We start from the raw sequence: 27,216 nt of genomic DNA, 5'->3' as shown, positions 1-27,216 counted from the left end.
CTATTCCAATCCTCAAAACAAGTTCTCGAAGCCAGCAAGCTAGGGCTTCAGTCTGGCCTCAATACTGTCCTGGAGAGAGCAAGGACATTCAGCAGGTCCCTCCACACCCATAATGTAGCAGCTGTGGGAGAAGATGGGGGCTGGGAGCTGAGCCCTGGCCCTGACCTTCCCCTCTCCCACAGTCATAGATGTTACAAGAGGAAGAAGGGACTGAAGTATTCCTTTGTTCCCAGGGCCAGATTTTGGCAGGGATGCTCAGAGATAGAGGTGCCCCACTGAGCAACTAAGTCTCCACAACCCTAGGGCAAGGCCCCTAGTTTCTCTCCCAGGATTGTTTGTCTTAAGGCAGCTACTTTTTTGGTTATCTGTCACCTATGTCAAAGAAACTTTGATGAAATTCTTGGCCTGAAATAGTCTCAGAGGCCACGAGTCTACCACTGAGAATGTGTGTTGAAGGAATACTCTATTCCAAAGCTGGATATGGAGCTCAGGTCCCAAACACACACCTCAGGTGGTACGAATATTCCTTAAAATGAATCTGGAGGCAAACCATCTCCCCAAATTGGCCTCTGCCTGGCCTCAGGGTTTCTCATTACTGCAACCTACCAGCCCAGTACCTGGAGCAGAGAAATTCAAACAGGTTTCTCTGCAAGAAAATATATCCAAACTTTGGGCCTTGAAGGAAATGGGTACTTGAGAGCCTTGATTTCAGCCTTTCCATTCTGGACGGAAGGGCATATGTCCTCCTGGGTAGGGCCCTCCCTGGAGAACCATACGACAAACAGCCCCATGTCCTCCAGCCAGTCAGCCTCCCCTAACAATTTCACAGTCAACATGACTCCACACTGCTCTCACACTAGCAGAGGCACACGCAAACTGGCTTGTTGGCCTCTATCAGATTCTGCCAAGAGTAAATTACCTATCAGTCCTAACTGTTCATTGATACTGTTTGACAACAACCTCAGCAAACACTCACATTCCTTATCACAGACGCTAATCCCACAAGACGTTTTCCTCAGGCTGCCTACCCAGCAACGCACTTCACCACACTTTCAGTACAAGGCCATAAACTAAGCTGCATCACACACAATACCTCTAGGAGACACATACATGACAGATGCCTAATGATATACAACATATCTCAGTAAATCCCACCTTAATTTGGATTCACAGTGCCCAAGGATCCATTTACCTCACTATAGGCAAACTGCTCCCACATGAGGTAGTGACCATCACTGGAGCCTTGAGAGATAAACAGGCATACCTTAGAGATATTGCAGATTCAATTCTAGACCACCACCCCAATAAAGTAAGCCTCACAATAAAGTGAGTTGTAATCTTTTTGCTGGTAGAGGGTCTTGTCTTCAATTTGTAAAAAAAAAAAAAAAAAAAAAAAAAAAAAAAAAAAAGCAACATCTGTGAAGCACAACAAAGCAAAGTGCAATAAAACGAGGTATGCCTAGAGGTATGCCTATACTCATCTCGGGCATTAGGGTAAACACAGGACTATAAAGTGTGAGTAACCCCATTAATGAGAATTCAACACTGCACCTGCTGCTTCAGTCCACCTAACAGCACAACTCCTACATAACGAGATCTACATCTTTTCTACCATGCCTGGCCCACTGTGGTTACCACAGGCCCTTAGCAGTTCTAGATCTCTTGAGTGGAGTGAGGGTTACAGAAAGGATTTTCCAGGACTTCCCTGGTAAAAGATTGTTTCATAACATCTGTCCTCCTAAGGCTTAGGCAGCCATAAACCTCAAAGACTTATGGGCTTCCTGTTTTACAGCAAATTTATTCTATCCCATTTCTGCCCACAATCTAGGCCACTACAAATATAGCTTCTCCTCACTCACATACAGATGCCCAGGCTCTGTGTTTGATGCCCACCTACAACCTGCTCATTATACATCCAGACACCCAAGTCCTCCCACCCAGAGACCTCATGAGCAATAAGGCAGATGTGATGAGGTCTGACACTGTGGGCCTCTGGCTTAATGCCCCCTGGTGATTCTAGAAGGAGGCAATCACAGGCTCTTGGAGCCAAGTTGCTGCCCTCCCTCCCATGCAGGAGATCAATCTAGCTTCCCAGCAGTTGTTCCCACTGGTGCACTGCTTGATTATAACACAGCACCCCAAGCATTTCATACCCTCCTGACCTCACTGGCAATCACAGCTTCCTTTAAGGCCCTGAGCCAGACTTAATAACTGGAAGGGGCTAGAAGATGTACTCTGTGCCTTAGCCTGACAAAGGCTAGTAAAAGCCTATTTGTTTCTTCTTTTCTGCATGGGGTAGGTAAAGCTTGGATTTGCTCTATTTTGGTACCTGAAGCATTATTTAGAGGAGCCCAGGAAAATTCATCCAAGGCCCAGGTCTCAAGGGAACAAGATTTGGAGTGAGTAAAGAGAAGAGAGTGACTCTTCCTGTTAGATTCCTCTGTGGCCACAGACTTCCCTCTATTGCTTTGGTCTTGAAGATAGCCCACCCCCAACATGAATGAAGAGAAATCCTAGGGGAGTAAGCCAGAATGTATCTATCTGTTCAACCAGAGGCTTGGGCTAACAAAGAGCAAGGCAGAACATTAATACTTCAAGATGTATTAGAATTTAATGTGTGAGTGAAGCCAGGGGTGTACTGATATACAGTAGATATGTAGGATAGATATGTATATATATAAACTTAGGCAAATGAAATCAATTTCAGGGCTCTAGGTTATAAGATTCCTTCTGAAAGAAAGCTGCCTAAGTGGGCTCTGATTCTGTTCAAAGTTCCCAAGCTGACTCCCCACTCCTCCCACTATCGACCCTGAACAGTTTCCAGATAAAGGAATCACGGTATACGATGCCTAGGAAGTTAGTTCAGTTTGGTTTGGGTTCACCTTCCAGAGTTAGAGAGAATATTTTTATGCAAAGGAAGGCCATGCTGTTGCCTGGTTGGGAAGTGGTCAGTGGCTCCAAAGAATGGACCACTATTCAAGGTAGCCCCATTGCATCTGCCTTAGGATTATCTGGGGACAATCAACCACCTCATCCAATTTAGTCTAAAAGAAGAAAGGATGTTAGGCAGTCACACTTTTCCAGGCTAGTGGGTGGCTTCCCCTTCCTCACCCAAGGAGAGCAAGACCCCCTTGCTAAGTAAGCTGCAGCCCCTCCCCCAGGGCTGTGAGGGCAGATTCAGAAGAGCCAAGGGTGACTTCCACAGGATTTGCAGAGCAACTCAGCTGGCCTCTCAGGATGCTGAAGCCTTCAGGAAAGAGGATGGGGGGGGGAGGGGGAGTGGAATCTAAGCCCATAAGTATTTCTTTAATGTTTCCAAATGTAAGATGGAAGTAGGACCCAGGATGAACTGTTCCCCTCTTTAAGAAGGTCTGCCAGGGACTAAGGGAGAGGAACTAAAGATATTTGAGGAGGAAACAACATCTGAGAAGCATTAGGATGGTTAGAGATATGCCCTCAAGCTGAAGTAATATGACACATGCTGCCCAGATTTTTTCAGGGGCACATTGATGGAGAGGGGGTGTCTCTGGGATACCCCTTTACCTCCCTGAGTTGGACCAGAAGGTAGGGCTAACTCCTATGGATCCATAATGCTGGAACCCTGCGGTCTTCCCAATCTCCATAATTCCATGGAGAAGGAAAGAACTAGCAAGTGCTGCTTAGTTCTGCAAGGCAGCTTCTCTGCTCCCCATCTGAGTAGCCTCCAAGTGCTATTTGCCTGGACTGCAACAGAAGCATACTTAAAGGACCAGTCTTAAACTTGAGGATTAAAGGGCACATTTCTAGAGTCGGAGAAATCATGCCTTTCCCTCCCCCAGCCTCCACACACCCACCTCACATACCACTAGATCTCTGCTGCTGCCCAGAGCCCAAATAACTCAGAAATGTGGGGCCAGTGGGGATTGGGAAGTTCAGGTGAAGGCTGAGGGAAGGCTTTGACAGAACCAGGAGAGAGCTATAGACTATAGGATAGGGATATGGCTCCATCAAGAGGCCAGCAGTGTGTTGGCAGTCACATCAGAGCTTCGCACACTGGGGAAGGCATGGCGAAGTTTCTCCATAATGTCCTCCAAGCACAGGCTGACATCTTGGCTCTTTGACCCCACATCATCTGTGTTGGAAAAGAGAAATTTGGAAAGGGAACTAGAGATTCCCTGATGAGGTCAAGGGGCTCTGGTAGGACACCACCAGTTGAAGGGAGGTGCTCAATATACATGTGTAGAATAAACAAATGAATGAATCAGTCAATAAACCAATCATTCCTAATGCTAAGCTCATAGCTATGAGGAGAAACCAGACCAGCCCTAGCAGAACTTTAGGCAGGAGATCTGGGGCAGGACAAAGAATGGAGGAAGGGGCTGGGAGGGGCTGGGGTAACTCACCTGCAGCCTCAGTGTCTGGAGTAGTCTGTCCCTTTTCCTGGGGGTGACTGCCTTCTGACTGCTGTGGAGAGGAAGCTAGGGACGAGCCTGCAGAGCCATTGCCATTTGATTCGGTGGGTGGCTAGCAAGAGGTAATGCATGACTTAAGTGGCTTTGCCTTCCTGACCTTACTTTGACAGACTCTTGAGCTTAGAAAGGGCCTTAGAGATCTCATGCCCATCTCTTTGCTCTTAGACTTCAAGAAACTTTGGTAGTGCCCCAAACACTGGCCTCTCCTTTGAGGAAACTTCTTAGAAAATTCAATTACCCATCACCTTCCTCCTTCAACATGTGTCAAAGTCTCCCAGTTCTTATAAGAACGACATTGCACCTAAAGGTCTCTTGCTGTCATGTCAGCTATAATTAAGCCGTTCAAAACCCAATTCTCTCTGGAAATGTAGAGTTGCACACTTGATCCTCAGTTTATAACATTATATGTTAGAGAGCTCCAGGCATCTAGAGGCCATTCCTTGGAGGATGTGGGGAAGAAACAGAGGGTGGTATCATCTGGTACATATAATGACAATAGGTAACATTTATAAAGTGTTCACTATATTCCTGGCATTGTGCTAAATTCTTTAAATGCATTATCTCATTTTTATGTTTATCACAATTCCATGAAGTTGGTATATTATTATCCTAGTTTGACAGATGAGGGTACTGAGGCATAGTGAAGCTAAGTAACTGTCCCAACACCCTGCAGTCACTAATTGGCAGAGCCATATTCAAACACAGGGCAGTCTGACTCCAGAGCTACACTATATCATATACACTATCTCTCAAAGAAGAAAGGGACAAAAGTAACAAGAGCTCCTTTCGTAGAAAAAAATCTTTCCCTTGCTAAGCTTGCTTCTTTCCACCAAACATAAGAGCAAAATCAGTTTTGGATGATTATTTGAATTTTGTTCTTTCAAGACCAGGTTCAAATGTGTTATAGGGAAGTGAGCTCTCAGAAGTCCTCCCTCTGCCCCAGGCCTCACAGTGACTTGAGAATAACACACAAGGTTGGAGTGAAAGCTAGATGGAAGAGAATTGGCCAAGCAATGTGACATACCAGGCCCTTTCTTCCCCCACCTTCTACAACTGCCAGCCCAGTTCTCTTTAAAAGATCACCTAACAGTCACGGCCAAGGAGCTCTTTCTTTCCTCCCTGTGGTCACAAATCTACTCTTAGCTCCCCATCTCTATCCCCTGTACAGGCTGCTCTGCCCCTTCCCCTAGCTTCAACCTCACCTGCAGGAGCAGTTCCCTTAAGCGTTGCAGCTGGGACTCAAGTTGCTTGTTATGGTCTTCAAGGATCTGCATGCGTGTCTCCAGGTGGCTCTTGTGTTGCCGAAGGATCCGGGCCTCAGCCAGAAGCTCCTCATTGCGGTGGTCCTGCGCCACTTCGGCAGAGCCTTCATCCAGGATGGGTGCCTCAGCAGCCTCCTCATGCTGCCACTTCAGGCGCTTTAGCTCTCCCTGGAGAATCCTGCCAAGGACAAAGAAGCCAAGATCTATGGCCCTAATGAGGTGTTGACTGTCCAGGTCCTAAATGATCCCTCGTATTTAGGTGTGAGCAACCCCTTGGCTCTCCCATCCCCACACCCACCCCAGCAGTGTTCTTGTTTGAATGGCTATATCCACTTCCTCTCCAGCACATGTCATTTACTCTGCCAACCTTGGGCCTCAGAGCAGAGGGAGCTGACATTTCATATAACAAATGTCTCAGAGCTTTAATGTGCTGCTTTGGGGATTAATTCTGACCTTAACATCAGGCAGAAAAATAGCCTATGAAAAAAATGAGGCATTAGGGCCACTGATTCACCTACTCCACTTTTTAGATTTTTAGAAGATATAACATAAACAAAATATCACCCATCTTGCCTCATCTGTCAACTACTTTCCTCTATGGTCTACTTTGAATACCCACGTTGAGTCAACAAGAAAACAGATTCCGAAGAGATGGTCTTCTTTGGGGGATATTACTTTTTTTTACAACAGAATTACTATCTCCCCATTGTTTCCCAGGGCCTGCCCATTGCTGCTCTAACGCAGTACTTCTCAGTCTATCTGTAGTGAAGACTTATCAGGGTGATCACTTTGTAAATTACATAAATGTTTCAGCACTATGTCGGACACTTGAAACTAATATATTTTGTCATGTGTAATTGAAAACTATTTTCAATTAAAAATTTTTTTTGTAGTGAAATACCAAGGGGATTTTTCAATCCACTGTGGACCAACATGTGGTCTGAATGTTCATGGCTAGTACACAGCTCATACAACACATGACTTGCCACACAAGTTCAACAATAATCAAACTGGTCTATACCTTATTCAATGAAGGTAAGTCCACTAATTATGTGCTGGGATGTCATGGCAATATCAAAGTACTATAAGAGTTTCTAAAAGCTTACTCTATATTTCTGTATTTATGTTATTTTGAACCACTAACAAACATCCTGCAGACTGGCCCTGTTCTAAGGACTTGCTCTTCTAAGTACAGTCTATGTGCCAGTGGTATGGGCAGGCCTGGGATCTGATTAGAAATGTAGAAACTCAGGCCCCTACCCAGACCTGTGAATCAAAATCTGCATCTTACCAAGATCCCCAAGTGACTTGTATGCTCACTACTGTTTGTGAAGCACTGTTCTGAGGGATATCATATCATGCTACTGCATGCCCCTAAAATGGCTTGTACCCTCCTCCAGTCCCTGCAGCCATCAATACTTTATGGAATTAATGCCATTCCTGTCATCATCTTCACCTTTGTTCTTCCAGTCTTCAACTGTGCTATGCAGTGTCACCTTCCTCTTCTTTTATTACTTTCACTAAGTGCTAAGTATCTCTTTCTATTCCAACCCTGAAAATTCCTTGAGGACAGAGACATGTATACTCTTTTGTGTTCTCTGGGTTTGTATTCTTTCTGCTTGCATCTAGTAGGTACTTGAAAATATTTGGGTTGAGTTAAAGGAATTCAGATAATTACTAGAATAGCTAGCACTTATTGAATACTTACTCTAAGCTAGTTACTGGCTAACATGTTATATGCCTGATCACTTGATCTTTCCAAGTACCCCTGGGAGGGAGATACTATTATGATCATCCCCATTTTACAGATAAGTAAATGGAAGATCATAGAATATAACTTGTCTGAGGCCATATAGCTAGAATGTAGAAGTGCCAGGACTTGCAAGCTATCTGACTCTAGAAACCACATAGATCTGAGCCATCACCACACCCACCGGTTCTCATCCTCTAAGTGGGCCAGGATCTTCTCTAGCTCCCCCTTGTTTTCTGTGGCCATGCTGCATGGAGCCTGCTGTCCAAAGCCTGGCTCCCGGTCTGTAATGGGGCTGGAGTGCCGCAGCAGGTACTGGTCCTCGTCTCTGCATGGGTATGGGGAGAGGAAAGGAGATGGCTGGGCATTGAACCAAGAAACAGCTCAGGGCATGAGTTCTCAGCTCCCAGCTCAGGCCTCAGGAGATTTGTGCTGGAGGATTCACTTCTAAGTCATGTAGAGAGGGAAAAGACCATGTATTTTGGCTTATGAGGAGTGGAAGTATTGAAAGGTGGCAGAGGTCATGGTTGGGAATATATACTAGGAGAGAGTGTTTTCAGTATGCTGGGGCTTGTGGGTTCTATTTAAAGCCTCCTGGGAAATGATTCCTGTTTTCAGCTATTCTTCCACCCCACCTTCCTCCCTTCACTTCTCCATCCCTAGGGGGATCACTACCTGCCTGGGTCCTGGTCAGGGCCAGATTGATCCATGTAGCTAGCTGCTCCTAGGCCCTCTGAGCAGGCCAGGTGCCTCCCTAGAGATGAAGGGCCCATTCTTAGGGCTATAGCACCAGGTAGTCTCTCTGGCCACCCATCAGTCACATTCCTGGTGTCTCCCAGGGTTGCTAAGGCACTATCTGGGGCTTTGGCATCCTGAGTATAAAATAATAACTCATTTCTACATTGTTAGATGAGAGCATATTCTTTTTTCCTCAAAGCTGGGCATAGAAGGATGAGATCTTACAACAGAAAGGGATCTGGGCAGATGGCAGGGAGGTAGTACATCATTCATTCCCCCTCCTGAGTTGATAGAGAGCAGACTGCTTCTCTTACTAAACTCTGTGCCCAAAAAGCAGCCTTCCTTCCTTAGGGCATCAAAGACCCTAACCATTGCCCCCTCCCCTTGAGGATATACCTTTCCCAAATAAATGGCGGCAGAAGGATCTTAAAGAGAGCTAGCTATTCCTGGAAAAGAAGCAGCTGTGAAAACTCACATGCTGTCATCTGGGGACAGGCTGTCATTAAAGAAGGAGCAATTTTGACTTTCCATCTCAGCAAGCCTGGGAAAAAAAGAGCAGGAACAGAAGGGAAAACAGGATGTGGGGCCTGCTTTCATCTCAAAGACTCTAATCCCACAACAGAATCATCAGGTTTGGGGGCTGCCCCAACTACACCTAAGTGTTGAGCTTTGCTGGCTTCCACACACCCCACTGTGCACACTTCCCTGGCCCTGATTCTTTTCTCTTTGCCCCAACTTAAAACCCCTTTCCCATGAGACTCCTTGCAATCCCTGTCCCCCAAACCTGGTGGTACCTGCTGGCGAAATGCTCAATGCGGGAGTGTGTGTCAGCATGTGGCAACCTCGGGGAAGAAGCCGGCCTAGAAGAAAGCAGCAAAGACTCAGAGGACCAAAGACTGGGCAGCTGGATAGACTGTTTATTCATCACCACCCTACCTCTACCCCCCACCAAAACAGTGAGATGGGCAAGAGCTGATGGGAACAGGATACAGATACTGGATTTACAGGGTCTGGTTCTCAGGCTGGATTCCCAGTCAGACCCAAGTTGAACTGCCCTGTCACTAGTCAGGTTTGCCCAGGAACACTCCCTTAGCCTACATGACATTCAGCCCTTTCATATACTCAGTCTTAGTGAGGCTGCAGCCCCTGCCCAACCACGGGTACTCACGTCTCTCTGTAGTGGGCCTCCAGCACTGATTGTACAGGCAGATAACCTCGCTGAGGGTGTTTGCTGAAATAATGCTTTGAGCGGAATTTGTTCTTTAAGGTTGTGGCAAAGTCCCTCATGTTCTCACTGGATGTGGTCTGAGGGAAAACATGGTAGAGGGACTCACCTTAAAGGTTTTGGGATATGATGGGGTAGGTATAGCTGCTCCCCTAGAGAAGGGAATGTGACTGGTCCTCCACTCTTGTTCATGCCTACCACACTGCCTCCTAGAAAAAGGTCTACAAGGACAAATGCGAAAACTGGTTGTATGAGAATTTGGACTGGAAGGATGAAGACCAGGCTGGGGAGAGAGGAGGACTTTAATTTTATATTTTAAAAATATTTTTATTGATTTTTAGAGAGAAAGAAAGGGAGAGGAGAAAGAGAGAGAGAGAGAGAGAGAGAGAGAGATGAGAGTGAAACAGCAAAACATCGATCGACTGCGGGTAGCAATTGAGCCCTCAACCTGGTCATGTGCCCTTGACCAGGAGTCAAACTGGCAACCTTTTGGTGCACAGGATGACACAAAACCAAGTGAGCCACACTGGCCGGGGCTCATTTTATCCTTTAAACACCTCTACATAATTTGAATCTTTTACAATGAGCATATATTTGTTAATTTTTAAAATATCATTTGTATAAATTTTAGGAACATAGGTGAGCAGGAGGTAGAGGATGACCAATCTACCATCTTAAGCCAGTTTTCTGTGTATGACTTTTATAGTGTTTACTTTAAAATGATAATAAAAGAAAAATAAAGGGCAAGGTCCCTGCTCCCACTGGGTCACACATGTTTCTGTGCCAATAGAATTTGGAGAAGTGATGGCAGTTTAGAGAGATGGATTGTGGGAAAACAGGTTGAAAAATGGGGAGCTGGGATGGAGAGAGTAGTCGGGGGAAGTGGGCATATGCTTGGGGCTTTGGGCATATCTGCGGGACAGAACAAGATAAAGGAGCTGAGGGAGCCCAGTTGGCTCAGGCAGGTAAGTCTGGAGCTGTGGATCTTGAGCACAATAGAGGTGAAATTGTGTAGCTGGAGTTCAAGAATGCTGACTAATCTGGATTCAGGTGGCTATTAGCACGGTTTCCAATGAAAATCAAGTGGAATTGGGGACCCAGGTGAAGAACATGCCCCCTTCCCCCTCAAGAGACTGAGTAATTAACTTGAGGATGAACTTTGACATTGACTAGAGGGATGGAAACAATGACAAAGTAGCAGGTGAAGACCAGGTAACAGGAGCAATATAGGAAACTGGCAGGAAAAACTAAAGTGAGCAATAGAAGGCTTGTTGCCTAGAACTGTCTTACTCTCTTTATTTTTTCCTGAAACTTCTCTCTGCAGGGAAACAGTGAGTGCCTTTTATTTTATTTTTTTGTTAATCCTCACGCGAGGATATCTTTTTTTGTTGATATTTAGAGAGAGTGGAAGGGAGGGAGGGAGGGAGGGAGGGAGGGAGGGAGGGAGGGAGGGGGAGGGAGGAGAGAGAGAGAGAGAGAGAGAGAGAGAGAGAGAGAGAGAGAGACATTGATGTCTCACATCGATTAAATGCCTCCCACACAACTCCTGTCGGAGACAGAGATAGAACCTGCAACCCAAGTACGTGCCCTTGACTGGGAATCAAACCCAAGACCCTTTGGTCCATGGGCTGATGCTCTAACCGCCAAGTCAAACTGGTCAGGGCAACAGTGAGTGCCTTTTACTGGCTGAGAGTGTCCTGGCTGCTATACCCAGCTGCAGCCCTGGTGAGGGAGAAGCTCTGCTGGAAGAACAGAGAGGCCTGAATCCCCCAAACTGGTGAATCATCAGGACTGTTTGGAAAATGTTCCCCAGAGGAGAACAGAATACAGTTAGCCAGTGCTTGGCCAAGTAGATCAAGGGCCCAGAGTCTGAGAGTTGCCTCCCCCTCCCGCTTGGCCCAGAGGCTCCATACCGGGGTGTAATACTCCATGATGGGGTAGTGCAGCTTGTTGCCTTTGCTGGCCCTGCCTGTTAAGAAGCAGGTCTGGCAGATGTCCACGTTAAATTGTTTCAGACTCCGGTACCTTGGGAAGAGGAGAGGTTGTAGGACAGAGGATCCAAAATACTACAGTGACCTCCCCATTACCCTAATATCCAAATACACACACACACACACACACACACACACACACACACACACACATCAGAAGGGGGTGGGGCATGGAGCCATAATGTGCTCTACCTCCTATACATAGCAGTGGCTGAGTCCTTTCTAAATGACTAGCCTTATTCTAGAGAATATAAGTGTGCATGAAATCACATGCTCAGACTCCTCGGAAGTGTGGGAAATAACATTGTCTCACCATCTTTTTTTAAAAGAAAGGGGGTGTAGGTATAAATCACTCATGACAGCAAATAGCTTTCTAAACAAGGATCACCCCAAAGGGTCCATCCAGTCTCACAGGACCATCACCTACATTGAAGAAGTTACTCTTCCAATACGAAGGCTGCTTATTCTATCAGCCCTGGGTAAGTTTGCTATAAGTTATTTTCAAAAGTTTAAAAAAATATTTTTTATTGATTTTTTAGAGAGAGAGGAAGGGAGAGACAGAAACATCTATGTGAGAGAAAAACATTGATCGGCTGCCTCCTGCATGCCCCGACTGGGGATCGTGTCCACAACCCGGGCATATGCCCTGACCGGGACCGCTCAGTCCATGGGCCACATCAACCAGGCAAAAGTTGTTGTTGTTGTTGTTGTTTTTACAATAACTCTATTATTACCCAATAATAGACTATCCCTTCAGATCCAGTTCTAAAGACTGGCTCAGCTGCCCAGACCTAGTAGTATATAGAATGGTAAAATGCCTAGACTTAGAGAAGTCAGAGGATCTAACATCTGGTCCTGGATCTACACTAACCAGCTGTGTGAACTTGGGAAAGTCACATTTTACCTCTTTGCCTCATGTGCTTGTTAAAAAACAGGGTGGTTTTGAAGACAGTGTGTGTTAATGGTTTAAAAGTTAAAAAACTGAGCATTGTGTGATGAAAGCCAATTTCAGGATAGTGGCTACTGCTGTGGGAGGTGAATGGAAATGTAATCAGGGGATCTTCAAATGTATATGTTATTTCTTAAGCTTGGTGGTGGGTATGTGCTGTGGGGTGCTGGAGCTGGCTCACAACGGCTCACACGAGCCAACTGTTAATATTTCAGGGATTTTCCAAGCCTGTTGTTAAATACAGCCATTATTAAAAATAAATTATATAAACTCACAATTAAGTAAATGATATTAAAAAATGAAGTAATAAATATTCAAAACCCATGAGCTTTTTATGTCTATTGGATCTGCATGGCAGAAATACTATAAATAGTATGCAACTGCACATCTCTCCTCAACCTCCTGTGGGTAGCCAGACATCGGCCACAGTGGGAGTATTTACATCATGGAAATTAGCAAATGCTACAAATTATGTTTCTTTCTTGCTTTCTGGAGAGTCAGTTGTGAACCATTTGCCAACATACCATTTGGTACATAGATGTTCTTATGTCAGGCTGCTGCGGCTTCTGGGTTCTACTTAATACTCCCTGGGAAACCACAAGGAAATCACTTTCCTTTCTGTACTGTTCCCTCACCTACCCACTTTGGCTTCTCCATACATTTTTGTAGTTCTGGGATACTTCATAATACAATTAAAACCAAAGAAAATATTTTTGATTTTTAAAAAAGTTAAACATTTAGCAACAGAATTACAACAATATATAATAATGTATAATAGATGAGCTGTAATTATATAATATATTTTTGTAATATATGATTTATTTGCAACATGGCCCATTTACAATTATTATAATTCCATCAGGTATTGTTTTCCCTACCTGAAGCCCTTGATGGGGCACTGTCTACAGATAGAGCACTTGGTCTGATGCTTCACTTGCTCAGCAATGGTGACCCGATGCAGAACAGCCAGCCACACCATGGATTGGGGCTCCAGGTTGACCCATTCCAAGAACTGTGAAGCTTCAATGACTGGCTTCCCAGTGCTCTAGGGAAACAGGAAGCCCAATGGCAATTACTGAGGCCCAAAATGTCTTGACCCTAGAATGGCAGCTCTCAGAGGAGAACTAGCAAGGCCTAGATTGGCCTGTGCTCCAGAGGTATCTACCTCTGTCCTGTCTTAGTAGAGCTGGCACCCTCTCTGGCAGGACTCTGACCCTAAAAGCCCAGAGAACCCTCTGCCCTGTTGTTCCGTCCCAACCAACTCCCTTACATCTGAATAGTTCAGATCAAAAGCCTAGCTCTTAGTCCTCCCTCTCTTCTTGCCACCCTCCTTCCCATCATCCCTCCCTTACACCCTCCCCAGTTCCATACTCACAAAACGGAAGCAACTACGAACACTGGGTTCCACATTGCTGCCCCCAAAGGCTGCCACTTCCCCCAGTTGACGGGGCACCTGAATGGCCTCATGAAGCAGGACACCAAGGTGGCGTTGGTCACATTGACTGCCTGAGTTGGCTACTTGGCTGAAGAGGTCTGCTGGCCCAACCATAAGTCATGGCCAACCCCAGTGCAGGAATGATCAAAGAATGGAGCGAGGAGAAACAGCAGAAAAAGAAAACAGGGAAAGAGCACATAGACTTAGCTAATGATTTTTGAAACTGGAATATCTAGAGGCCCATCCCTGACCTTCTAGAATCCCAATAGTTCTAAAAAGAGCATTCTCTGAGTTCATAGAGAAAAAATGAGACAAATACAAGAGAGAGGATGTCAGAAAGAGGTTAGAGAGATGAAGACAGAGAGCAAGCTGTGTATGAGAACAGTGTATAACATTGTTAGAAAAACAGATTCTTAAGAAGCAAGATAAGGGGTTAAGGGGCTCAGGGGTGCCTGAACATGAGCCACAGTTAGTCTGCCCTATCTCCTCTTAGCTTATGTAGTCTGATACTACAGTATTCTCTCATTTATCCACACAAATGGAAATAAACACTGGCATAGATAATCCAAAAAGAGGAGATGATTCAAAGCATTTGATCATCTAAGAATTATCTTCAAGTGAATGTGGAATAGACTGTGGTACTTATATGTGAATATGAGTTATATCTGCCCTTGTGGGAAATCAACCTTAGAAAAACTCCTTCAGAGATTATAGTCTGTTTGCTGCATACCTCACCTAAGGCTTAGAAAACACACAAACATGGAAGACAGAGGGCCTGGGTTTTAGTAATGGATCCATTACTGACTAGCTTGTAGAACCTTAGGTAAGTCATGAACTTCTCTATGTTGCGGTTTCCTTACTTGTAAATTAAAGATAGATAATCATTGTCTACCCAATCTCAAAGGAATGTTGGAAGAAATAAATAATATCACAGCTATGGATACGCTCTGAAATGATTCCTTCTCTGTAGCATTTTCCCAGATTGCTATCATTTCTCTTCTGTGATCTGAATATAGCACATATCCTTTGCCATTCTAATTAGTCTAATAAACACTTTGTAAAAACTGCTTTCTGTATACTTGTGTCCTCCTCTGGACTGTAAACCACTTGAGGCAGGGACCATGTCTAACTAAACCTAGTTCTCACCACATTTAGCACAGTGCTTAACACACCATAGGCACTTGACAACTAAGGATGCTGCTATAGAAAAGTACAAAATGTTGTACAAAAGATGAAGGATGGAGAGGAAAGCAAAGGTACTATACACACCAGAGAGGTTGAGAGGTTAAAAAAGACAGAATTACATCCTGTGCACTGCCCAGTAGTGGGGATTACTGCACCCTGCCTATGTAATCACATGGGAAGTCTCCCATAGAATGTATGACATAGCTTGAGCTTCAGACTGGAGAAGGCTAAGCCTGATAGGCCCTGGGGAAATATAACTAGAAAGTCCGGGCTCTGGGTACCCCAGAATGCTAATTCAGATTCTGGGAAAGTAATTACATCATATTAGAAAAAATAAACCCACTGGAGTGACACTGGGAATAAAAACAGACTTAGGCCCATCTTGGCCTTTGGCTATTGTGGGTTCTTTGCAATAGCCTGGTCCAGGAAGTATCACTAGGTAGCCTGAGTAACCCTCTGCTGAGTCATAAGACCTACCTTCTGCTTGTCTTATACCCTTCTTCCTCCCGCTACATCTCTCCCTCCACCCTATTTCACTTCCAGACTTTGGAGTTGTACTCACACTCCAATTTCTCCTTCACTTCTGTGCCACACAGGCATGCAATGCCAGTCTTAAAGGACAATGCCCGCATCTTTCCACTGCGACCACTAGGTTTAAAAAAAGAGACTGAGAACATGAATATATGTACAGTGTTAACGTCTTAGCAGTCATTTCTCTCACAGAATTGACCTCAGCCGGGCTCTGTGCCAACCATGTCCCAAGCTGAGTTGGGTCCAAGTCCACCATGGGAGCAACCCCTTCCCACCAGGCCCACTTGAGATGTCCATTTGAATTTCATCCTGGAGGTTTCCAGGACTGCTGCAAGCCCTTACCTATCAAAAACATTGAGGAGCCAGTTGAGGCTCATGTCCACACAGAGTGGCACATTGACCAGGATGCCTCTTTCCTCCTCCAGCCGCTCATATAAGGCAGTCAGGCAGTGAATGACCTCCACCACGTCCATCACATGTTCACTGGCCTGAAGATCATGCTCATTAAAGATCTCCAAAGCTGTGGTTAAAGTGATCAGGTCCACTAGGAAAGAAAGGAAAGAGGGAGAAAATATAGCCAAAAGAAGAACCCCTGGGGCTAGACAAAGAGGTAAGGCCACTAGCTTCACCAAATTTGACTCAATTTCCAGATAACCATTTATAAGTATGACACAAGCTTTCCCTTTACCAAGACACTCATCCCAAGGAAGGGAAGAGCAGCAAAAGGCCCCGTAAATTAATCTAAAATGTTTTTATACCCATATGTTCTTTATCATCAGTTTCAAGAAGATAGTGGGATGTGAGTAAACTCACTTCCTTTGTTGGACAAATCCCATGTATTTCAACTGCAAATAGGTTTGTCCATAGACCTTATTCTGAGAACATAGTCACCAGTTATGAAGGCTCAGGTGTGCCTGGGTAAGGGTGACATACCTCAGGAAGACTTTATAATTACCCCTAATGTCAGATGCAGCCTAGCTAGACATGCCAGGAAGACTGAATAAACAGTGTCTCTGAGAAAGGCCAGACAGCACATTATATCTGCAGCCACGTTGTCCCCTAACCACTGGCATATGCTTCAACAGATCTGATGCTACATCTAATAACTCCTAGATGGCAAAAGAACATAAGCCCCCCATGGCTCCAAACCATCAACTAGGATATTTTCTACCATAAAACAGTTGCTTGATTATCCATTTTGGACAGGGAAGGAGGGACAAGGAAGAGGGTAGCTATGGGTTAATTTGGAAATGAGTCTGGGACTTTGAGAGAATAGAAGAGCCCTGGAAAGAACAGGTGTCCAGTCAGCATATCCCAGCCTTTGGAGAGTTCTCACCAACTCAATCAACAACTCTGCCCAAGGTGGAATGAAAGTGGGAAACAGCTGACAGATGAGGAAGAGAAGGAGGGGGGGGGAGTAAGGCCTTAAGGGAAATGTGATGGGAGACTTACAGCGTAGTGCCTTCTGGACTCTGCGTAGCTTCATTGCAGTGCGGTAGGCTGAGAACTTAATATTGTTCAGATCAGCTTCAAAGAACAGAAAGAGACCCACTTAAGTCAGGAAAATGCAAATTAAAACCACAACAAGATACCATTATACACCCACCAGACTGGCAAAAGATAAAAGTTCAACAATAACAAGTGTCAGGAATATCCACCCTACACAGGAACCCAGCATTCTTACCCAGGGTTTGGTATAACTCAGTCATCTTGGGATGGTCCCAGCATGTGGTCTGAGCCTGATGGCTACAAATAAAAGCATCATTAGTACCAGGGTCCACACCACCCCTAACCCCCCCTCGCACATGCACACACCACTCAGTGACAGGTTGTATGCAAGGAACTGTGGAATCCAGGAGTCAAACCCCGAGGATCCCAAAGCACAAGGGTTCACCTTTACCCTGGTAGAATCTTGAACTCTTGAAATGAGGAGGAGGAAAAACTGGACTGGATGAAGGAATCCCAACAGATAAGGAGGGACAGAGACAGGTAGAAAAAAAAGACAAAAGAGGGAGGGGGTGGGCAGGTGACTCACCCACTTCTGATTCAGACAGTCACTTACTTGATGTAGTAGGGAACTTTATTGGGTGAAATTGCTCTTTCCCAGGGAACCTGGACAGAAGCTGGTAAGGAAGAAGAGAAAGAGAAAGAAGCTGGCCACTAATGCTCTTCAGGAGTTTAGACACTCCACTGCTTTGTCCTCCCAAGTAGGGGTCAAGCCCCAAAGGGGACACCTGACTCTTATTGCCAGATCCTTTTGTTTTTTGGTACGTGCCCCTAGCGGGAACTGAACCCGGGACTCTCTGGTCCGCAGGCTGATGCTCCAACCACTGAGCCAAACCAGCCAGGGCATTATTGCCATATCTTAACAGCCCCTAAGGGTGGGACAAAAACTAATGAATACACGTCTCTCCCTTATTTTAGGGCAATGAAAGGAGAAGAGGTTGTCATTGATATCCTCATGTGTCAGAAACGTGGCAAGGGCATGAACAGGAATAACTGAACTTGGCCACCCTGACAATCTTCTCCCTGACCAGGCCAGCATTTCTACCCACTCAGTTACAGGCAGCTGGAGTGCTGCTGTGGATACAAAGTAGAACCCACATTCCTCCTGGGGCTCAAAGCCCTTTCCCCAAAAGGTCAAGCTACTCAGTCCTGTGGAACAATGGGGAATAGTACTGCCCATTTCTCTGTAGTGAGGAATTCTTTAAAGGATGTCCCTCACTGCTCAGTGTCTTTATTTCTGGATATTCTAGGAGAGGCTCAGTTACCTGGCCAATGTTCTCATTGCCATTTCCCTGAGTACAAGAGCCCTCTGCAGGTATATGTGTATATCAGTGATTATAATAGCTGTAGTTCTAACTACCATTAACATTACTGAGTTCCTACTATGTGCCAGATACTCTTCTAAATGATTTGTGTACATATGTGATTTTCAGATCTGTGTATTGCCACCATTTCCACTGTTACCACCCTGATCTGAGTCACCATAATCCCTTATCTGGATTATTACAATATGCTTCCCAGCAGTTCTCCCTGTTCCCACTCTCAATCCTTAACACTCTGACTCTGTTGAACCATAAGTCAAATCATGTCATCTTTCTGCTCAAACCCCTCCAAGGTTCTGTATTCCATTTAGAATAAAATCCCAAGCCCTGGCTGGTGTGGTTTAGTGAATAGAGCATCAGCTCGTGCACCAAAGGGTCATGGGTTCGATTCCTGGTCAAGGGCATGTACCTGGGTTTCAGGTTCAATCCCTGGCCCCAGTCAGGGCATATGCAGGAGGCAGTCAATCGATGTAGCTCTCTCACATCAATGTTTCTTCTCTCTCTTTCTTTCTCTCTCCCCTTTCCACTCTCTAAAAATCAATGAAAAAAATATCCTTGGGTAAAGATTAACAACAACAAAAACATCCCAAGTTCTTACCCTAACCTACAAGGCCTTCTGTGCTCTGGCCTCTTGCCATCACTCTGACCTCCCACTCTCTCCCTTCCTTGCTCACTTCTACAGCGGCCTCCTTGCTGGTTCTTAGGCATGCCCCTGCCTTAAGGTCCTGGAAGTTGCTCTTCCCTTTTCCCAGTATGATGTTCCCTCAGATATCCACATGGCTCAGATACCCCTCACCTCCTTGAGGTTTCCTCTCCATTGCCATACTCTCAGTGAGGCCTTTCTTGACCACTATTCAGAATTGCAATGCCTCTCCCATCCTTAAATTCATCACTTCCTATTCACGATTTAGCTGCTTTACTTTTTTCTATAGCACTTGTTACCAATTTACCTCATATACTTTTTACTTATTTGTTTATGGTCTGGCTTCCCTCACTAGAATTTAAGCTCTACAGGTCTAAAGACTTTTCTTTTTATTTTATTTTATTTATTTTTATTTTATTTTATCCTCACCCGAGGACATTTTTCCATTTTTTGTACAGATAGAGTGGGAGGGAGAGAGAGGAAGAGATAGAGAGAGAGAAACATCGACGTGAAAGGGACACATTGAGTGGCTGCCACCGCACGACCAACCAGGGCCGGGGACAAACTGCAACCAAGGTACGCGCCCTTAGCGGGAACCAAACCCGGGTCTCTCAGGACCGCAGGTCGACGCTCTGACCGCTGAGCCAAACCGGCCAGGGCGACTTTTCTATGTTTTGTTCACTGATGTGGTCCCAGTGCCTAGAAGAGTACCTGGCCCACAGTAGGCCCTCAATAAATATTGTTGAAAAAATAAAGACATTCAATTCCCATAACCCTGTAAGCTAGGTAGTATTTTTACTTCTTTTTATATACGGGAAAACTGAGTTTCAGAAAATTTAAACTAATTTTTTCCAAGCTTGCACAGTTATTAAGTCAAGGAACTAAGATTCAGACCCAAATCTCCCTGATTTAAGAGCCTATCCTTTTAACCACTACGCTACACTGCTTTATCCTTACTGTGTCTGGAATGTCAGAGTATATTGGGCTCCCACTAGGCCCCCAAGGAAGAACAGCAGACTCTCCTGGAAGGTGGCTGAAGCTCTGCTAAGTAAAGTCCAGTTTGTCTCACGTACTGGAGAGGAAGTGCTGTGACCCAGGCCCAAAGTCCCTGTGGGCATCCTGGAGCTGCTTAAGCCTCTCGCCAACTGATGCCTATGGAAAAGAAAGGTAAGAAGTCAGTGGATTCATTCCAGATATTTACTGTGGGATTTCCAGGTGCCTCTGAGAATCTTTGTGAGATCCCTTATGGGCTGACTCTTCTCCAGTTCTAGCTTCTCCCACAGCATTCCCAAGGATCACAGACAGGCATTCCTAATTGCAGACCACGGTCACCCTTCATTTGTTCCTGTATACCCTAAGTATCCTTATTTAGACAGACCCCTCTCAGATCTTCAGTTCAAGCACTCCCTGTAGCTTAGGGGTTGAGAAGCCTGTTCCCTGGTCCCACATTCTCTACTATTCTCCTGTGTAGGTCCCATTTCAATGCACCTTCACTTCCTTTGGGCCTACAGAAGTTTGCCCCAAGACTAGTTATATTGAGGCTCTTTCTTCCCCATGGCTCACTCCAGACCTCTCTACCTGTAGCTGTTTCCACCGGATGTTGATCTGCTCCAGGGCCCGGGAATTCTCCATTGACAAGTGCACATCGGAAATGGCAAGTTGATGGGCCAGATCATTTACCAACTTCACTCCATCTTTCATGGGGGAGAATTCTTCTTTGAACAGCTGTAGAATCAGGGCCCACATCCCACAGTGGACAGAGTGGCAAAGAGAAACCATTAGTCATTCATCTCAACTCTTCCCTCTTTACTCCAAGATTTTGATCCAATAGCACAATCTAGGTGCTTGCCTATTAGGGTAACAGGACTAAGATGTAGGTGGCCACTGTCCTTATCCTCTTCCTTTCTTACTTACAGAAAACACCAGAGAAAGAGAAGCCAGTAGAAGGACAGAGGAGACTCCAGCTAAACCAGCCCCCAAATCCAGCACACAAACTGGTAGGCTTGGTTGTAGTCCTGATCAACAATGGACTCTCAGGGCAGAAATGTTGTCAGGGTCTGGGAGGAGTGTCAGATATCAGGGTGGACTGTAACCAGGTGAGGGGGCCTGCATACCTTAAGAGCCTGGATATGGTCAGGGAGTGAATCAATGAAGAGATCCCCAATGGGCTCCCAAGTGGCTCGGACTCCCTCAGCCTGAGTCAGAGTAGTGCTTAATTCTTCCATTGCCCCTTGGATCTCTAACAGATGCTCCAGAGTGCGTTCAATGTGGCGGTGCTGGTCCACACAGCGGGCTGTGAGCTTCTCCCATAGTTCACTGGCCACTGTTGCCTGCTTCCACACAAAGCGGCTCAGATTCTGGATTCGCTGCCTAGGAGAGGTATCTGCAAGGGCAGGCAGGAAGCCAGGTGAGGCCAACCAGGCAGGAGAAGCCCAGGGAAAGACAGCCCTTTGTAAGATGTGCATGTGTGTACATGCATTTATGCAAATACATATTTGTGTAAATAAACAAATATGTGTTTATGCAAATACATATTTCCCCATGTTTGAGCTCCTTTTGCACAATCAGGTTTTTAAAACAATAAACTTTTTATTTTGAAGTCACTACAGATTCACATGCAGTTGTAAGAAATAATACAGAGATACTGTGTACCCTTTACCCAGTTTCCCCAAATGGTAACATCCTGAAAAACTATAATACATTATACCAACCAGCATATTGACATTGATGCAATCCACCAATTTTGCTCAGCGTTCCCCAGTTTTATTTATACTCATTTGGGTGTGTGTGGGTGTATTTTGATCTATGTGATTTTATCATGTGTAGGCTGATGGATCCACTACCATAGTCAAGAAATCATGTTGTTGTTTTCATCTATTATATCATGAGGATTTCTTCATATTCTTTAAAAATGGGCAAGGAATAGCCCTGGCCGGTTTGGCACAGTGGTCAGAGCATCAGCCTGTGGTCCAGAGAGACCCGGGTTTGGTTCTTACTAAGGGGACGTATCTTGGTTGCAATTTGTCCCCGGCCCTGGTTGGGTCATGCAGGTGACAGCCACTTGATGTGTCCCTTTCACGTTGATGTTTCTCTCTCTCTCTCTCTCTCTCTCTCTCTCTCTCTCTCTCCCTCCCACTCTATCTGAACAAAAAAATGGAAAAATGTCCTTGGGTAAGGATAAAAAAAAAATGGGCAAGATAATATAGTGAGTAAAATATTTTAAGAGGCACAGTGAGGCAAATCCTCCAGCATCCTATTCACATGGCCCTGGAATGTGGTTTTGCATTAATGTCTGCTACCCTCTTCCATCCAGAAAAGGGATGCATTTCATGAAAGCCCAACCCCAGACAAATATCACATGATATCACTTATTTGTGGAATATAATGAACTAAACAAACTGATTAACAAAATTGACCCAGAGACATAGAGGTAGGGTACAGACTGACAAACCTCAGAAGAGGAGTGTTGGGGGGGGAGATAAACCACAGAACTACATGCATGTATGCATAACCAATGGATATAGACAACAAAGCTGGAGATGGGGTGGGGGGATGGGGAGGAGGGTGTCAATGGGGGAAAAAGGAGAAATATCTGTAACAAAAACAAATTAATAAAAATAATTTAAAAAATACATAATGCACGGAAGAAGAAGAAGAAAAAGAAGAAGAAGAAGAAGAAGAGAGCCCAACCCCCGAGAAGTTAGTATAACTTGCTCAGCTTTTCCACCTAGGTTCCTAAACTGTATGTTTCCTCTTCCTCCCTCAGACCTCTCCTCAGAAGTAGATTCAGAGCCCTAAAAGTCCAAGCAAGCTAGCTGGAACTGTCCTGCTCTCTCTTGAGCTTGTCAAAGCTGAAGCCCACTGGGCAATAATTGAGTACTAGCCTCCTACTGAGGGGCTCAGAGGAAACGAGAGAGTCAACGGCATTGACAAAGGGCTCAACTAATGAAAATGAAGAGTCCTTCCAGACTATTCATAGCCAATTTCAGAGAGATAAAGACTCTTGTAGAAAAGAGGGTTTGCTAGGCAACCACTCAGACCTAATCACCATGGATCCCAGCTGCCTTATATGAACCTAGGCCTATAGTGGCCCACTCTATTGAGGGAAGTAGCCAGAAGTCACTAGGGTAAGTATCAAAAAGCCATAATCAATTTTCTTCTCAAATGTCATCACTTAACTTTTTAGATTTTCAAAAGGTTTTTTTTTTTTTTTACTTGCTGGTAGATTCGAGCATTGCCACATGTCTCTCAGAATAAAGCAGGATATTTTAAAAGGACATACTACTATTTTGTTTTTTGGTTTTTTTTTATCATCCTCGCCCGAGGACATTTTTCCATTTTTTGTTCAGGTAGAGTGGGAGGGAGAGAGAGGAACAGAGGGGGGGTGGGGGGAGAGAGAGAGAGAGAGAGAGAGAGAGAGAGAGAGAGAGAGAGAGACATCGATGTGAAAGGAACACATCGAGTGGTCACCACCCGCACAACCAACCAGGGCCGGGGACAAACTGCAACCAAGGCATGCGCCCTTAGCAGGAACTGAACCCGGGTCTCTCCGGTCTGCAGGCCGATGCTCTAACCACTGAGCAAAACCGGCCAGGGCCATACTACTATTTTGATTCACTGATTCAGTTCAATGCATTTGAGTCCTTTTTTTTTCTTTTTGTTTTTCAGGCTTCATTAGAAGGCCACACGTGATGCTCCAGAGCCACATGCAGCTTTGGGCCACATGCTGGTGTACCCTGTTTCAGGCCCTGTCCTCTTTACTTTTTATTACAGTATTAATCTTTCTCCTCTCCAACTTTGGACTCCTAGGAGAAAACTATCCTTCTAGATAACAGCTGAGAAAGTGGGATTGGGGAAGGCAGGAAGGTGTTTAGTGGTTCATAGTTCAAGAAGAAGGGGGAAGAGAGGAAGATCACCCACCTTTGCTCTCCAAACGAGGCTCCTCTAATTCCTCAAATGGGTGCTGGGATAGGAAGGCCTGAGCTGACTCCAGCACAGAGTAGATATAGGGGCCCCGAGACTTGACATCTTCCATAAAGGCCTGAGAAGTTTAGCAACATGGTCAGCAGGAAAGGAATGTCTTCCAATTGCTTTATATTCCATTCTGCAATTGACAGCCTTTCTTTTCCTCAGTGTGGCTTGATTCTTTGACAGTATTATGTACCTTTGGGCTACCCAGACATAAGAAGTACAATCCTCCCTATAGAAGAAGAATGATTCTGACCTTGGAATGTCTAGTAGTATGAAATGGGTCTCTCTATGCCACAGGGTAGAGAGCACCCTGGGGATTTGGGGCTGGGAATTTTCCAGAAGACTCAGAAAGTCCCCTGTAAGGGGCTTAGAGAAACCAAAACCAGAATGGGCAAGGTTATAAATAATTATAATTAATATTTTAATTAATTTTTGTTGAAGTATACATAGAGAAAAGTATAAAAATCAAAAATATACAGCTCAGTGACTTTCCATTAAGTAATTCCATCTCTGTAACTAGTACTGAGATCAAGAAACAGAACTCCATTAACATCGCGGAAGACCACCTTATGGTCCCTCTAGTCACTAACTTATCCTCTCCACCTCTCATTGGGTAACCACTATTTTGTCTTGTAATACCACTTACTAATTTCTCCATTTTTGAACTTTATATAAATGGAATTATAGCCTGGCCGGTGTGGCTCAGTGGATTGAGCGTCATCCCATGGACTGAGAGGTGCCAGTTTGATTCCTGGTCAAGGCACATGCCCGGGTTGTGGGCATGATTCACAGTGGGGGGAGTACAGGAGGCAGCCAATCCATGTTTGTCTCACATCAGTGTTTCTATTTCTCTCTCCTTTCTTCTCTCTCTAAAAAATCAATATAAACATATTTTAAAAAATAATTAAATAAATAAATGAAATCATACAGTTTATCCTCTTTTGGTATCTAGTTTTTTTTTTTTTTCAGTCAACATACTGTCTTTAAAATTCATTCATGCTGTAGCACACAATTATAGTTTATTTTCTTGCTGTATTGTATTACATTCTGTATGGATTTCTAATTGAGATCCAATTGACATATAACATTGTATAAGTTTAAGGTATACAACATATTTATTTGATATATTTCTATTGCAGTATGTTGCCATTGTAGCTTTAGTTAACGTCTCTGTCATGTTACTCAGTTATTTCTTTCAGTGCATTCTGTATTTATTTTTAGAAATCTTTGTTGTTATTTTCTTATTATAAAGGTAATTTGTCACAGAAATCTTAGGAATTTCAGAAAAATACAAAAAAATTAAAAATAACTAATTTCATCACCTAGAGTTGTTAACCATTGTAAATATATTTATATAGTTCCTTCTTGTGTTTTTATATGTATGTATACATGTAAAAACATCTATGTAGATTTTTATACAATTGAGATCCACCTGTATATGGCTTTGTAACCTGTGTTTTTTTCACTTAATGTTATATCATGATTCATTTTCCATGGCCCCATTAAAAATCAGGGCAGGATTTTAAGGGAGGCCAATATTTGATGGGAGAAACAGAGAGGAAAGATTTGGCTTTCTGTGTGGAGTGCTACCCACAGAGTTTTAGGACCGCATGCAGCTTCCTGTTAGTTTAAGTCTCTAAGCAGAGACTGGGTGTCCTTCTGTCAGGGTATTGCAGAAGAGATCCCTTCCCAGCTGAGAGGAACACACTAGGCCTCCATCATTCTGACCTACCGCATGTGTCTCCTTCTCCTGTTGCACCAGGGCCACATCTCCTTGTAGGGGCAGCTGAGCTGACAATTCCTCATCCTTTTGGCTGAGCCAGTCAATAATCTCTTGGAGAGGGAGCTGAAGCTTTCCACTGTGGTCTGAGAAGGCCTCTAGGCGAGCACTGCAAACAATGGGTAGGACCAGTGATTTTCAGTCTTGCTTTATAAGTGGCAAAAAATTTTTCCCAAACGCTTATGTGTAACATGAATATATAAAACAGACCTTCTGAACCTTCTCTGGTTGAAGTAGGAGGAGGTCCAGAGCCCTCCTTCTTACCCACCCACAGAGGCACCTCCGCATGGAGCTCAGTGCTAAAACCAGAGGGTATAACCATGGGTGGGGAGGTATCCCAAACTTAAGTGGTTTAACATGTCACTTTGTGGATACCAGTTAAATCAGTCTCATGCCCAGCACAAGGCTGGGAAGGGCAGAAAACTGAGCAAGGGCATTAGAGGTGACAATGTTTTCTTGCCCTCTTGCTCTAGAGGAACTCAAGTCATGCCAAATTGCTCATCCACAGAAGCTTCTCAGAGCCTGCCCTCTGACCAGGAGAGGATGCAGTAAGTGGGAAGGATAAGTCGGGGCTACATAGGCTAGAGGTTTAACATATGGCATATTAAAAATATGTGCTGTTGCCCGGCTGGTATGGTTCAGTGGTTGAGCATCAACCCATGCACCAAGAGGTCACCAGTTTGATTCCCAGTCAGGGCACATGCCCAGGTTGTGGGCCGGGTCCCCAGTGTGGGGCATGCAGGAGGTGGCCAATCAGTGTTCTCTCTCATTGATGTTTCTCTCTCTCTCTAAAGTCAATAAAGAAAAAAATTAAGAAAATAAAAATAAAAATATGTACTGTATAATCATCTTTGTCAGTCTCTCCCCACGAGCCATGAGCTGAGGTCCAAGTGGTAGGAAGCTGGAGGCCAGCCTAAGCTGTGTGCAGCCATCAAGTCCATTCCTCTTAGCTGACAATAAGAATGATTCATTGCCTCCCTACCACTTGGACCAAACCCTTTATCTAAATTTTTGTTTCCACTAATTCTCAGAGCAACTTTATTAGATAGGCAGCACTATTGCCCAGAGAGGTTAAGTAATTTACCTAAGGTCATAAAGTTAAGTCGCTGATAGAGTTATGATTTGAATTTAGGTTTATCTGACTCCACAGCCTGCATTTATTTTCACCTTTTCCACACTGCCTCATCTCTACCAGAGCTCACCAGAAACTACAGGGAAAAGAGAAACAGCTGATATAGAAATTATCTTCCAGCTCTTATTGATTTGCCCTTAGTTTGGGGAGCACTAGGTGGGTTAATAACCAATGGATGGGAATAGAGAAATGAAAGGATAGAGAGAGTGCAGATGAGATGTACCAAGATGAAGAAGAGTTATGAGAAGAGGAGGAGGGGGGAATAATCATATCCTTCATTTCTATATCAGTGCCTTTAAGTTTAGTAAGCATTTTCAGATCTTATTTGAGTCCTCAGGACAACAC

At 44.6% G+C, this 27,216-nt stretch overlaps 1 protein-coding gene across 4 annotated transcripts in view; it reads right to left on the bottom strand.

Moving 5' to 3' along the window:
* Positions 1 to 1,414: 1,414 nt before the first annotated feature.
* The window catches only part of DRP2 (dystrophin related protein 2), a 42,258-nt gene continuing 16,456 nt past the window's right edge, over positions 1,415 to 27,216 (bottom strand). For 3 of the 4 annotated variants that reach the window (XM_036271223.1, XM_036271224.1, XM_036271226.1), the window contains 20 exons: positions 25,692 to 25,848; positions 23,909 to 24,029; positions 21,103 to 21,371; positions 20,567 to 20,713; positions 20,062 to 20,140; positions 17,580 to 17,640; positions 17,202 to 17,263; positions 16,970 to 17,044; positions 15,860 to 16,061; positions 15,549 to 15,634; positions 13,742 to 13,899; positions 13,245 to 13,411; positions 11,340 to 11,451; positions 9,370 to 9,506; positions 8,996 to 9,061; positions 8,677 to 8,742; positions 7,648 to 7,791; positions 5,654 to 5,891; positions 4,383 to 4,503; positions 1,415 to 4,111 (listed from right to left, as the gene is read on the bottom strand). In XM_036271223.1, coding sequence (XP_036127116.1) covers positions 3,987 to 4,111; positions 4,383 to 4,503; positions 5,654 to 5,891; positions 7,648 to 7,791; positions 8,677 to 8,742; positions 8,996 to 9,061; positions 9,370 to 9,506; positions 11,340 to 11,451; positions 13,245 to 13,411; positions 13,742 to 13,899; positions 15,549 to 15,634; positions 15,860 to 16,061; positions 16,970 to 17,044; positions 17,202 to 17,263; positions 17,580 to 17,640; positions 20,062 to 20,140; positions 20,567 to 20,713; positions 21,103 to 21,371; positions 23,909 to 24,029; positions 25,692 to 25,848 — 2,593 coding nt within the window. In that variant the 3' untranslated portion in view covers positions 1,415 to 3,986. The remainder of the gene's footprint in view (positions 4,112 to 4,382; positions 4,504 to 5,653; positions 5,892 to 7,647; positions 7,792 to 8,676; positions 8,743 to 8,995; positions 9,062 to 9,369; positions 9,507 to 11,339; positions 11,452 to 13,244; positions 13,412 to 13,741; positions 13,900 to 15,548; positions 15,635 to 15,859; positions 16,062 to 16,969; positions 17,045 to 17,201; positions 17,264 to 17,579; positions 17,641 to 20,061; positions 20,141 to 20,566; positions 20,714 to 21,102; positions 21,372 to 23,908; positions 24,030 to 25,691; positions 25,849 to 27,216) is intronic. The other variant, XM_036271225.1, reaches the window with a different exon arrangement.

Source organism: Molossus molossus, unplaced genomic scaffold (genome assembly GCF_014108415.1).
Source record: "Molossus molossus isolate mMolMol1 unplaced genomic scaffold, mMolMol1.p scaffold_m16_p_2, whole genome shotgun sequence".
In the NCBI taxonomy this organism is placed as follows: domain Eukaryota; kingdom Metazoa; phylum Chordata; class Mammalia; order Chiroptera; family Molossidae; genus Molossus; species Molossus molossus.
The sequence above is the reverse complement of the archived record's forward strand: the minus strand, read 5'-3'. Positions and strand labels throughout refer to the sequence as shown.